This window comes from Trachymyrmex septentrionalis, unplaced genomic scaffold (assembly GCF_001594115.1).
Source record: "Trachymyrmex septentrionalis isolate Tsep2-gDNA-1 unplaced genomic scaffold, Tsep1.0 scaffold37, whole genome shotgun sequence".
Classification (NCBI taxonomy): domain Eukaryota; kingdom Metazoa; phylum Arthropoda; class Insecta; order Hymenoptera; family Formicidae; genus Trachymyrmex; species Trachymyrmex septentrionalis.
The window spans coordinates 5837718-5849058 of NW_017305536.1; the positions used below are offsets into that span (position 1 = coordinate 5837718).

Genomic DNA, 11341 nt, shown 5'->3' on the forward strand with positions numbered 1-11341 from the left:
AAAAATTATTTTGTTTCGAGTTATTACAAATACCAAGTAATCTATAATATTATATATATTTTGATTGTATTTGTGGAAAAACATTCTTTAAAATGATAAAATATCAATTTTTTAAATATATAATAAGTACATCGAATATATACAAATAAGCTATTTTGGATTTGTTTGCTAAAATTAATTTATTTTTTGTGATTATTTGGTCACTATTTAAATTGGTTTATATCAACATATGTCTGTAGATGTAATACGTGCCTAAATAGTAATTAAAATTCTGAAAACGCATTTAGAGGAAAAATGAAAAGTAACTGCCTCCTATTATTGAACACTTTATTGGGAAAAATCTATTCTATATATATATATGAATATTTTTGAATCCAATACATTCTCGTAGAATTTAAAAAAAGTTATTGGAAAAGTTATATGTTATTGGTCGCATAATCGTTAGAACATAATTTTATACAGCATATATGAATAGAAAATAAATTATGAATTATATGTAATATCAATAAAGGAGCTCTTTTATAAACGTGTACACACGTCTATACACACTTGTGAAATTATCTGCTTGTCATCTCCTTGCTTTGATTATCTATTTCAAATATATTTATAATATCAGAGAATCCATTAAAGGCAAATTATTGTAGTATATAAGAAGATACATGATATATGTATATATTAGGGGAATGTACAATAAATCACTTCGTCTTACATATTTCGAACGTTTCAGAAATACTGAAAGACAGTATATTTTTGTATATTTAAATTAAGATATTTTTTAGGAAAGGTATATAAATCATAAAATTATGAAATTTACAATATAAAAGGTTTTCTAATTAAAATGTAATAATTACAAAAAAGATAAACGTTCCTTTTATACTTTTCAGTAGTTCTGACACGTCATAGGCGAGTATATTGTAAATATACTACAGTACTAACAAATTTTTGAAAGTAGTAAAAAGCATATTTCTATTTACATATTATCAAGAATTGTATTATTTTCGAGTCTTCAATATTAAAAGCATATTATTCATTGATAAATATACATATGTAATGTGGCAAGCATAAAGCATACATCTGCTATTGACTATATTTATTAATTGTCAATATATATAGATATATTTATCAATATATCTCTGCTTACTGTAATTATTTTTAAAAATCCATGTTTCATACACACGCGCGCGCGTACGTGTGTGTATATATTCTATATATATATATATATTGAAATTCTCCATTTTTTTAAAGAAAATGCTTATTCTACATTTCAAAGGAATGAAGTAAATTAAGGAGAAAACTAAGTATATTCTAAAATTATATATATTTATAAAAATATGATAGTTATCACAGAATTTATGAATATCAGTTTTGTCAGCATCTTTAGTATAAAGTCTATATATTTATTTATTTATTCGTTTTGATAATATTCTGAGGAATTTTTATTTTAAGAAGCCTGTGACGTGATATGTTCAAACGCGTGATTTCTATTTTGAGACTTAAGTTATAATATGAACACGCCTAAATATCGTACAATATACGCGATTTCTTCCTGCCATCACAGTTTTTTATATTGCACTAAAACTCAATAGATATTTTATATATTATTTGTTAAAATCCTATTAATAAGAAATATGTAAAAATTGTAATATTATTTTAAAATCCCATTAATGAGAAATACGTAAATTGTAATATTATTTTCTTGTATACGTGATATTTTTATTAATTAATAACAAACGATTTAACATCTTGTTGAAAATAATATTAAATCCAGGTATGTATTTTTATATCATATAAAAATCTGTACGTGTAGCCACTGTTTGAAAGCAGTTTCTACAGCAAGTCGATTATAAATATTAATAAGCATAAATTAGAATTGATTTTTTTTTAAATTAAAGTAAAGAGATTTTGTGTAAGTGCATATTCTAATGCATAATAAAATTATGCTTCGTCTACTAAGGCACTCTATACTGAAGCTTTATCATGTAATATAATATATTATCAGAATTGTTTTATCTTCGGCAGAATTTCTTGGTTGTGAGCCAGAGTTTATAATCTAAATGAAGTACATGAGACAATTCACACATTTATGATATAAATGAAATATTGAATTATGAACAATTTGTACTTGCAACTTAACATAAAATTTTATCTAATGATTTATATAACTTCTTTTTAAGATAAATACTTTAATATACAATTTTTTTTAGGAATCCCATAAGTGTGTTTAATTACGTGAGCAATTTTATATAAATTTTTAATTTCTGTGCATATAAACGCAACAGCTGGTTATAGATATAACAGTAATGTTATAACTATAACAATACATAACAGATAAAAAATAGATAGAGTAATAAATATACTTAAGTAACTTCCGTTGTACGTGTTGTCAAGTATGTGTATCCTTTGAGCTAGCGCCTAATTATAAGCAATTTATGATTTGTGATTTATTATTTGTATAGTGTAACTATATATGAATCAACAACATCAACAGATTGATAATAATTTGCACTTCTTAATTTTGTTTAAAAAACCGATTCGTAAATTGAATGGTAAACAACAAATGCGAATTCGGTGAATTTGTCCATTCACACTACTTATAAACTGCGAGCTTCGAATCACAAATTATGTATAGTTTGACGCTAACTTTAATAGGATCGTAATACATATCATTATATCCATAGATTTTTAGGAAACAAGGAAGAAGCTTTTTTTCTATAACGGTATAAAATAATGTGTAGATAGTTACGAAAGTCTACATCTATCTCGGTTTCCAGAAGGCACTGGTTGTAACATACGTCTGCTTCTCTCTTCATCGTCTAAGGAAGCTTGGAGAGCTCTAGCTAATGCTTCATCTTCGGTCATCGTTCCTTGAAGGCTTCGAAATGGATGCGAATTGCTGTTGCTGCTATTCGGTGATATTTTCGTTTGACTTTTCTTATTTAGTGCCTCCAATCTACGTAATCTCAATGCCTCCTCCGCTCCGATACAAGCGTGATCGGTGGGATGTCTGTGCTTGAGGCAAAAATTGGCACCGCATTCATTACATTTTACCGGCACCATCTCTTTGACTTTGCACCCCTTTGAAGAACACTTATTGGAGAATACCTTTCTACGGCTTTCTCTACAGTCATTATCTATATGCAATCCTACGGCTACGTCAGGCAGATCGCCACGCTTTATTGGTATAGGAACATCACACAATGGGCATACAGGCACCTGTATATTCTTCTTGTACGCGCTGGGGCAGCTGTGAGTTGTATAAGTTATATGATCTGTGCAAAAGATTCCTTGACAAGCATCGCACTTTAGAGGTAAAAAATCCAAGCGGTTGCATGTGCTCTCAGAGCAATGTTCTCCCAAATTTGGAAATTCCATTTTGATAACGTTGTAATTTTCTTCACCAGATCTCTGCAAATACAATTTGACAAAATCAGAATTACAATTACATCCTCTTTGACAATGAAAATGTATAATCCATTAATTAGTCAGATTAACGATTTTATTCTAAGAAATATAAAATGGAATTGAAAATAGTCTGTTATAAAAAAATCAAACTCAAACAATCTTAGGCTGCTTTTCCTTTATGAAATCAACATACTTGTTTTATCCTTGTTATTCATTGAATGCCAAGAAGTAATGCTTTTCATCGAGAGATACAGCATAACACAGTGATTACTTCATCTTTGCTTAACATTGGCGAACAATAAGAATATGAGTCAATGTATTACACTGTGTCATCTGTATTTCTTGCTAGAAAGCACCTTGTATTATTTGTAACTTTTGCTGGAAAGAATCCAATGATGGAATGACATTATCATTATATACAATTAGAAGACATAATTTATATCTATTATGTCTCCTATGAAGAAGAAAGCAGCCATAATCAATCTTAAGCAAGGACGATTTAAAACCTCTTAGGTCTGTTTTCACAATATATGGTTACCTAAAGATTAAAGGTTACTAACAGATTCTGAAATGAAATTCATTCATGAATTTCCTTCAATTTTTAGATAATCATATTCTGTGAAATCGAGCCACATTGATACATTTTTCTCTATGTTTTAAACAAGTCTTACAATCTTTGAATTAGTCCTCACATCACTCCATACCATTCGTTCTCGCTGTCAAACAAAGCATTTTCTCGACGGAATATCACAAAATCCGATCATAAAAGCTCAAGATCAAACGTACATTGTACGTGAGGCTAAACGTTGACGTGGAAATAACAGAGAAGATCATGCAATTGTCACGATAAATTTTGTAATGACAATGTACCTTGACTCAGCCAAAATGAAGAGCTACGAAATTGTAGGCGCTGCGCGTTTTTCTCCTCTCTCTCTCTCTCTCTCTCTCTCTCTCTCTCTCTATCACTGACGTAACACAAGTCTTTAAGCACGTACGTGATTAATCGCTCAAATTTTACGATTGTACGCTACAATTTTCGATAGCAGACAGGGCAGCATTTGACAGTAACTCTGACAAACCAATCTTACCCACGACAGCCGCATGCACTCAACACTGATGAAACCAGGCACGTGTACCTTCTTTATATATTCTCACGCGGCGATAGAAACCGATGACCAACGATGATCGACGATTTTCGGACCTGCACCTATCTACACTCTCGCAGAGGAGAATGCAAAGGTGTCATCGAGATCGATGACGAAGAGATCGAACGTAACGCGATATCGCGACGTCGCGACGATTACGATTCGTGCGGACGTGCGAGTAAATTAAGATCACCCGCTAGATTCGAAAGAGGCAACCAAGCGCGTCAGCGGACTCAACTGTTTTACTGTTGAGCGAGCGCTCGCTGCTATTGATATATTCTTCTGGATCTAAAATTTGATTGGATGATCTAAAAGAATACACCAATAATAGCGAGCGTTTACTCAATTGTCGAATCACTTGAGTCTGCTGAACCGCAGCCAGTGTAACACAGTGAATCATTACATTCTTATTTGCACCAATCTAAATTGGATTAATGACGTTGTATGCTCTTCCAGATAACACAAAGTATCAAAAAAAGAGACATAGACGTCTTTGGCGTCTAAAAGACGTCTTGAAGACGTCTTATGTCTCAATGTGTTGTCTGGGCTTCTATTGGTGGAATATGTAACGTCAACCAATAGTAGAACATTATCCAACCCAAATAGGAACAAATCCGCTCGGGTCGAAAACGTAATCGTAGTTTTCTATACGTTATAAAAATTATCAAATTCATAGAAACTCAAAATACATAGTGATCTTTCAAAAGCAAAGATTTTAAGTTTTAAAACTTTTTTTTTTTTTTATTTAAATTTCATTCATTTTGAGTTACAGCAAAGTTACAGCTATTTGAATTTGGTAATTCGTAGCACTATAATGTTCGTTTCCACCAATGTAAATTAACTTTAATCTCGGTTCAACTTACTCTTCGTCTTTTTTTAATTCTAAAGATTTGAAAAAGACGAAGAGTAAGTTGAACCGAGATTAAAGTTAATCTACGTTGGTGGAAATGGGCATAAATTTATCTTCTTAATATTATGCTAATTAAAATAATTATCTAAGACAAAATATACAATATATATAAACATCTTTCTTTATGCATTTAATTATAAATCTAACACATTTGCAACTTTAAAAATAATGCCTTGAGGTATCGCGCCTCGTAAACGACCGTCCGTTTGCCCTGAGGTGAAATGTTTAGCATGTCCTGTATGTCGAACGGCTGGTCGATCACTGTCATTATGTCCTTGCCATAAACTGAAATTTCAGATAGAGAAACACACAAATATAAGTCCGTCGTTTAAAATAATATTTACAAGATCAGCCGAACTTTTGCTAAGTTAATCGTCCAATCGACACCAACTAACATAAATTTATAATCAATGTTATAATTTTACGCTTAACAACTGTAACTGTTATATAACACCATGAAGAGCGCTAACATTGTTAACGCTTATTTATGTCATTCAATCTTTATTTTTCTTTATATTTATTTAATAAATGCTAAAGATAGAATGATATAAATAGTGCTAATAGCGTTTTTCCAAACGTAACTCAGCTGTTAAACATATAATCAAGATTTATATTGCTATAATTGTTAAATGTGAAATTATATCATTGATGTTATATCACTTTCAGTTGGTGTCGATTGAGTGATGATTAGTTTCTCGGTCAAAAATTTTTCATACATGAATATGTATAAATATGTATAAACATACATAAACACGTATAGATATTCATAAACATGTATAATTATATATAAAATGTGTCCATACATGTTCATACATCCTTTTTTCTTTTGTAAAATTACTTTTCAGTGTAATAGAAATAATAATAGCAATGTGAAAACATTAAAAATAATTAAAGAGATCATTTTCACATTTTTTGTTTTAGAAAAAAACAAGCTTGGAAAAATGTAAAAAAAATTGCTTATAATTATGCATAATTTTATATATAATTATACATAAGTAATTTTTTTACATTTCTTCAAACTTGATTTTTTTCTAAAAACAGTTTTTTTATGAAAAAATTACATTTTTAATTATTTTTAATATTTCCACAATTTTATTATTATTTCTATTACACTAAAAAGTAATTTTACAGAAGAAAGAAGGATGTATGGACACACATATGGACATATTTCATATATAATTATACATGTTTATGAATATTTATGCCTATTTATGTATGTTTATACATACTTATATACATATTCATAAATGAAAAATTTTTTACCGGATTTTGACTAGTACAATTCTAAACTGTTAATACAATCCATCCCTTTTTCTCTTCCATATGTCCAGCAACAAGAAGTTAATAATTTCATTCGTATATTAATAAAATATTACAAATAATACTTTACAAGTTAATTGAAAGCTATATACCTTCGCAATGCTCTAAAAATTGAATACATTCCTGCAATGTGGAATCTTTCAGGACCACTAACTGTTTTGCTAATTGCTCCAGGAGCGATAAAAAGCATCTTTTCGCATAGAACCAGGTGTCAGTGCCGAGTTTCTTATTGTAGGGCTCCAGACTCTTCATCACTCGCGATATGCCGAACTCGTAATTCCCCTTTGAGCAGTACAATGTTCCAATTACTAGATTCACGATGCACAAGTGAAAAAGTTTCTTGTCCTGATCTTCAAATGATACCGCCTCTTCCTCTTTCTCAATCTTCTTCATCAGCTCTTCGGCCTCTGCGTTTTGCGAGGTCATGATGTAGCTGACGCAAAGATTCGCAAGGACTATAGCGCTCACATCCAGGATCTACAAATAGATTGCAAGCGTCAGAATATGGCAAAGAGAAAAAAAAAACAAAATCATAATATTAGAGAAATCAGAATTCATTACAATATCATCATCAAAAATACTAAATGACATCATATTTTTTTCCAAAATGACTTCTACTTGATCTTATTATGATTGTGTTTTACGTGGAGAAATGGTCTTTGCTTCTAACACTGTCATATTTCTTCTTGACGATCGGTTCATAGAAACGTGTCGAGTCCTTAAATTTATTCTCCTGCATGAAAAGCGTGTGCGCCACATTCAGCTTCCACACGTCGTTATCGTTGCAGAACTCAACGCTCTTCTTAAAGATCTTCTCCACCTGGGTGTAATTCTCCAGGTCCCAGTAGATCTTCGCTTGCGCCATTAATACTGGAACGTATCTGTCGAGGGCCTCCTCATAATCGTTCACAGCTTTTTTCACGGCATTATCGTCGTGATTCAGCCTCGCCTCCTGGACCTGCTTGGTCGCTTTGCGAAGCGCTTCCGTATGTTTGTTAGCGAGATCATCGAATTTGCGATATGCCTCTTCCGGCGAAGTTTGTTGCGTTATTAGCGCGTCCAAGAAGTCGTATAAGTACTGGAAAGATAATGCAAATTTAAAAATAATTCTAATATTATCAATAAAACATTATTGTATATCAGCTAAGAGTATATTATAAATCCTTTAATCAAAATTTGCTTAAAAATGTTTATAAAATGAACTCTATTTTTACAGAATATCTTATTAATCCATAAATGGAATTACTAATTTATTTGTATTTCACAATCTCATTTTTCATAATTTTGTTTTATACAAGCCAATTATTTATAAGTTTAAATTTTTTGTATACAATTTTGGCTAAAATGTTAGATATTTAGAGTTTTCTATCCGGAATTCTTATTTTATCTGCAATGTTTCTATTGATTATTATCGGCATTATACATAAGTTTAAAGGGATCTTGAAGTAAAGTATAATTTACAGCAAATGTCATAAATTAATGTTTAAACTAAAACTTTAAATAATGTGTTTAATACTTTTGGCCAAGATTGTAGTTAAAAATCTTAAAACTTCTTTTAAAAACAGCAAATTTTACTATTTAGCTCTTGAGAAGACCTATATATTTTCTGTTACAAGTTAACATCGTTTTATATCATATTTTTGTTACCGTGATATTTTCTAAATTAAATAGAACGTTAAATTAAATAAATATTAGAATATTACATATAAAAAATTGTAATCAGAATCAAGAATTTCTATTTTTGCTAATTTTTTTTCATTTTTGCAAAATATCTACTATTAATACATTTATATCCCATATACGTTTGTTGCATTGTTCTATGAATTTTAACGTATTTGTAAATACTTTAATCAAAATTTCAATTGTCTCGTTAAAAAAATAATAAAGAATGTCCCCTAACATTGCGGACATATCGATATTACGGCCCTGTGTTTGTTGATAGAAATCTAACCTATAGCGCAATTTTTCTTTTTATTGATTTTACACTTGTTGAAACGTCATCATTCTCATAGAGATGTTTCTTCGATGAAAAATCAAAGATGACGAAATGTGAACTGAATCAAATATTTCTGGGTGAAGTCGCATCCGTGCAAAATTACGGAGCCTTCGTCAGAATACCAGGTACCTCGCAGCAAGGCTTAATACATCGATCACAGGTGTGTATTATTAGACTCATATAATAAATACTAGTAGTAATAATCTCTGGTGTAACGTAATTAATTGATTTCTATGCAATTCTCGTCAGGTAAGCACGGCTCATGTCGACAATGTTGCAGAAGTCTTGCAAAAGGGTGAACGGGTCTGGTGTAAGGTGATCTCGGTTGGGGAAGACGGCAAGATAGGGCTGTCTATGAAACACGTGAATCAGGGAAATGGTACGGACCTGGACCCTAACGGTGTGGAACTGCAAAGAGATACGCAACGGAGAAAAAATCCAGGAACAACTCAGCATAAAGCCATACAGTTGGAAGCAGTACTGAATACTACATGTACCAAGTGCGGGACCAGAGGACATTTGTCCAAGGATTGTTTCATGTCTCCCGATGGCAAGAAATATGAACTGATTCCAGAAATCGAAGACTTAGATACTGTCCCGGAACTGGACAGTAAGAACGCTGAGAAAAAGATAGAGAAGAAGCATAAATCAAAAAAAAAGAAGAAAAAGTCCAAGAGGAGCAAACAATCTACTGATGACAGTGATACAGAAGATAAGGAGAGGAGCAAGAAAAAGAAAAGAAAATTTTCTAAAGAACGCAAGAAGCATAGAAAGAAATACAGCAGCAGTTCAAGTGACTCCTCCGATAGCTCATCATCTGATGACGCAAAGTCTCACAAACGGAAACACTCAGACGATCACGAAATTCGTACCAAAAAATGCAAACATTCGAAAACCAAACATTCTTAAGTAATTGTTCTTGACCTTTTTTTTAGTTATAATTTCATTTAACTATACCTTGTGTTGCATGTAGCTTGTATATAAAATAATAAGGCTGTAAATTTTCAAATGCTCAAATTGAAGTCTGACTAATAAAAATGACCGATTAAGAATTAAACTTACTGGCGTCAGATACTTGTAAGTCAAATGTACATTTTCAGCCAAGACATCGGCGGCGAGATCATAATACTGATATTTACAGTACAGGAGTAACAAGTTGGCGAAAGTCTCGGGTGGGAATGGATTTTGCTGCAGCAGAAACTGCAGTTTCTCGAATCCTTCGCTCGGTTTTGTGTCCATATTTATTAACGCCTGATTGTGTAAAGTAACAGCATCGAGCTCCTCCTCGGAACGCGGTGGCATGTCCGTTAACGCCTCCTTCGCCGCGTCATCTGTAATATTAAGCAAAACTGTAAAAAGATCTTTCTAAAAAGGTAGCGACGCGAAATTACAATTTTGTAATTGATACTCGATGGCGGCTTTCAGATTGAACGCCTCCGTCAGAGCTGTCTCGTGCAGCGTCAATGTATTCCCGACACTTCGAACTTCAATACCCTCGGTAGCCATCCCTACGCTCAACTCTGGATGCTCCCTTATACCATGTTCGATAATAGTGGCAATATGTTTCAGGGATGCTGCATACTCTTTCAATTTGAAGTAGCAAAGGGCAACGTTATATGATAAGTGAGGCTTGAATCCTGCAATTTGTAATGCGTTCGAAAACTTTTTGAGGGCTTGTTCGTACTTTTCCTCCTAGAAACATAATCGTGCATATACATCAATCAATAACGTTCAACTGATAGTAAATAACTAAGAGTAATATAACGTCAATTTTATTTCACAGCGATTTATTTCAACAATGTAATTGTTATATACAGCATGTGTTGTATTATATTCATATAATTGTTATTGAGTGTAAAATTAACATTGTGTTATATTACTATTGATGTTTAGTGAAGAGTATTACTGATATCTGTACCTTATACAAGAGACATCCCAGATTGATTTCAGTATCAACATCATCGGCAGGACATTGATCCACGAGATTTTTTGCAGCTACCATGTCTTCCTGCCCATACTTTATAGCTGCCTGCAGCTTCTTTACTTTGAATTCCAAGTTACTTTGATTGATAATGCTCGAACAAATTGTCCATGCTTCCGGATACATGCAAGCTTGATGCAAAGACTGGGCATAGTAAAGCTTATACAGATTTTCCTGTGGGCACAGTTGCACCAGCTTCTCATAACATTGAGCTGCAGCCATGAAATCTTGTGTATAAAAGTAACAATGGGCCAGAAGGGATAAACAAGGTCTAGACTGAAAAAACACTTTATTCAGTATTAGCGTTTACATAAATTGAAAAACACAATATCACATTGCAGCATACATACATTAGGATGAGTATCTAAAAGGTTTAACAAGACTTTAATACATTCAATATATCGTTGTTCTCTTATCTGGAACACAATATTCATTATTTATTTCTTTATGTTTATACTTGTATTTAATTATATTTCTTCGTTTTCGAAGATTATAAAAATTAACAAGGCAAAAATATTTAAAAACTATCCTGTTTTTTATTTATTCGCCTTTAGATTTATTTGTTAAAAAAATTATTTAATGTATAT

At 31.8% G+C, this 11341-nt stretch overlaps 3 protein-coding genes across 7 annotated transcripts in view; 1 reads left to right on the forward strand and 2 right to left on the reverse strand.

The window, feature by feature from the left end:
• Window positions 1–2518: 2518 nt before the first annotated feature.
• On the reverse strand, window positions 2519–4573 carry LOC108750495 (AN1-type zinc finger protein 2A). Of its 5 annotated transcripts, XM_018489968.1 has the most exons (3): window positions 4074–4205; window positions 3103–3405; window positions 2519–3009 (listed from the first exon to the last, which is right to left on the reverse strand). In XM_018489968.1, the coding sequence occupies exons 1-3, from the start codon at window positions 4107–4109 to the stop codon at window positions 2740–2742; spliced, it is 609 nt and encodes a 202-aa protein (XP_018345470.1). In that variant the 5' UTR covers window positions 4110–4205; the 3' UTR covers window positions 2519–2739. The 5 variants fall into 5 exon arrangements, with proteins under 5 accessions (XP_018345470.1, XP_018345469.1, XP_018345468.1 ...); XM_018489967.1 differs by lacking the exon at window positions 4074–4205 and adding an exon at window positions 4539–4573 and having other exon boundaries at window positions 2519–3405; XM_018489966.1 differs by lacking the exon at window positions 4074–4205 and adding an exon at window positions 4273–4529 and having other exon boundaries at window positions 2519–3405.
• Window positions 4574–5572: 999 nt separating this feature from the next.
• LOC108750735 (tetratricopeptide repeat protein 30A) overlaps window positions 5573–11341 on the reverse strand; it is a 7761-nt gene continuing 1992 nt past the window's right edge. The window contains exons 5-11 of the mRNA XM_018490430.1: window positions 11105–11170; window positions 10692–11030; window positions 10165–10465; window positions 9836–10104; window positions 7448–7855; window positions 6870–7254; window positions 5573–5742 (exon numbers count right to left, since the gene is read on the reverse strand). Of these exons, the coding sequence (XP_018345932.1) occupies window positions 5600–5742; window positions 6870–7254; window positions 7448–7855; window positions 9836–10104; window positions 10165–10465; window positions 10692–11030; window positions 11105–11170 (1911 nt within the window). The 3' untranslated portion in view covers window positions 5573–5599. The remainder of the gene's footprint in view (window positions 5743–6869; window positions 7255–7447; window positions 7856–9835; window positions 10105–10164; window positions 10466–10691; window positions 11031–11104; window positions 11171–11341) is intronic.
• On the forward strand, window positions 8723–10213 carry LOC108750734 (nucleolar protein of 40 kDa-like). Its single transcript, XM_018490429.1, has 3 exons — window positions 8723–8933; window positions 9023–9682; window positions 10199–10213. The coding sequence occupies exons 1-2, from the start codon at window positions 8817–8819 to the stop codon at window positions 9680–9682; spliced, it is 777 nt and encodes a 258-aa protein (XP_018345931.1). The 5' UTR covers window positions 8723–8816; the 3' UTR covers window positions 10199–10213.

What these genes read in the sequence shown, in the direction of transcription:
- LOC108750495 (XM_018489964.1), bottom strand. Translation starts at nt 4,109, where the DNA reads ATGGTATGGAGTGATGTGAGGACTAATTCAAAGATT. An exon ending in TGAGGACTAATTCAAAGATT is followed by an intron (nt 3,406 to 4,073) that starts GTAAGACTTGTT and finishes TTGTATTTGCAG; the next exon opens with AGATCTGGTGAAGAAAATTA.
- LOC108750734 (XM_018490429.1), top strand. Translation starts at nt 8,817, where the DNA reads ATGACGAAATGTGAACTGAATCAAATATTTCTGGGTGAAGTCGCATCC. An exon ending in GCTTAATACATCGATCACAG is followed by an intron (nt 8,934 to 9,022) that starts GTGTGTATTATT and finishes AATTCTCGTCAG; the next exon opens with GTAAGCACGGCTCATGTCGA.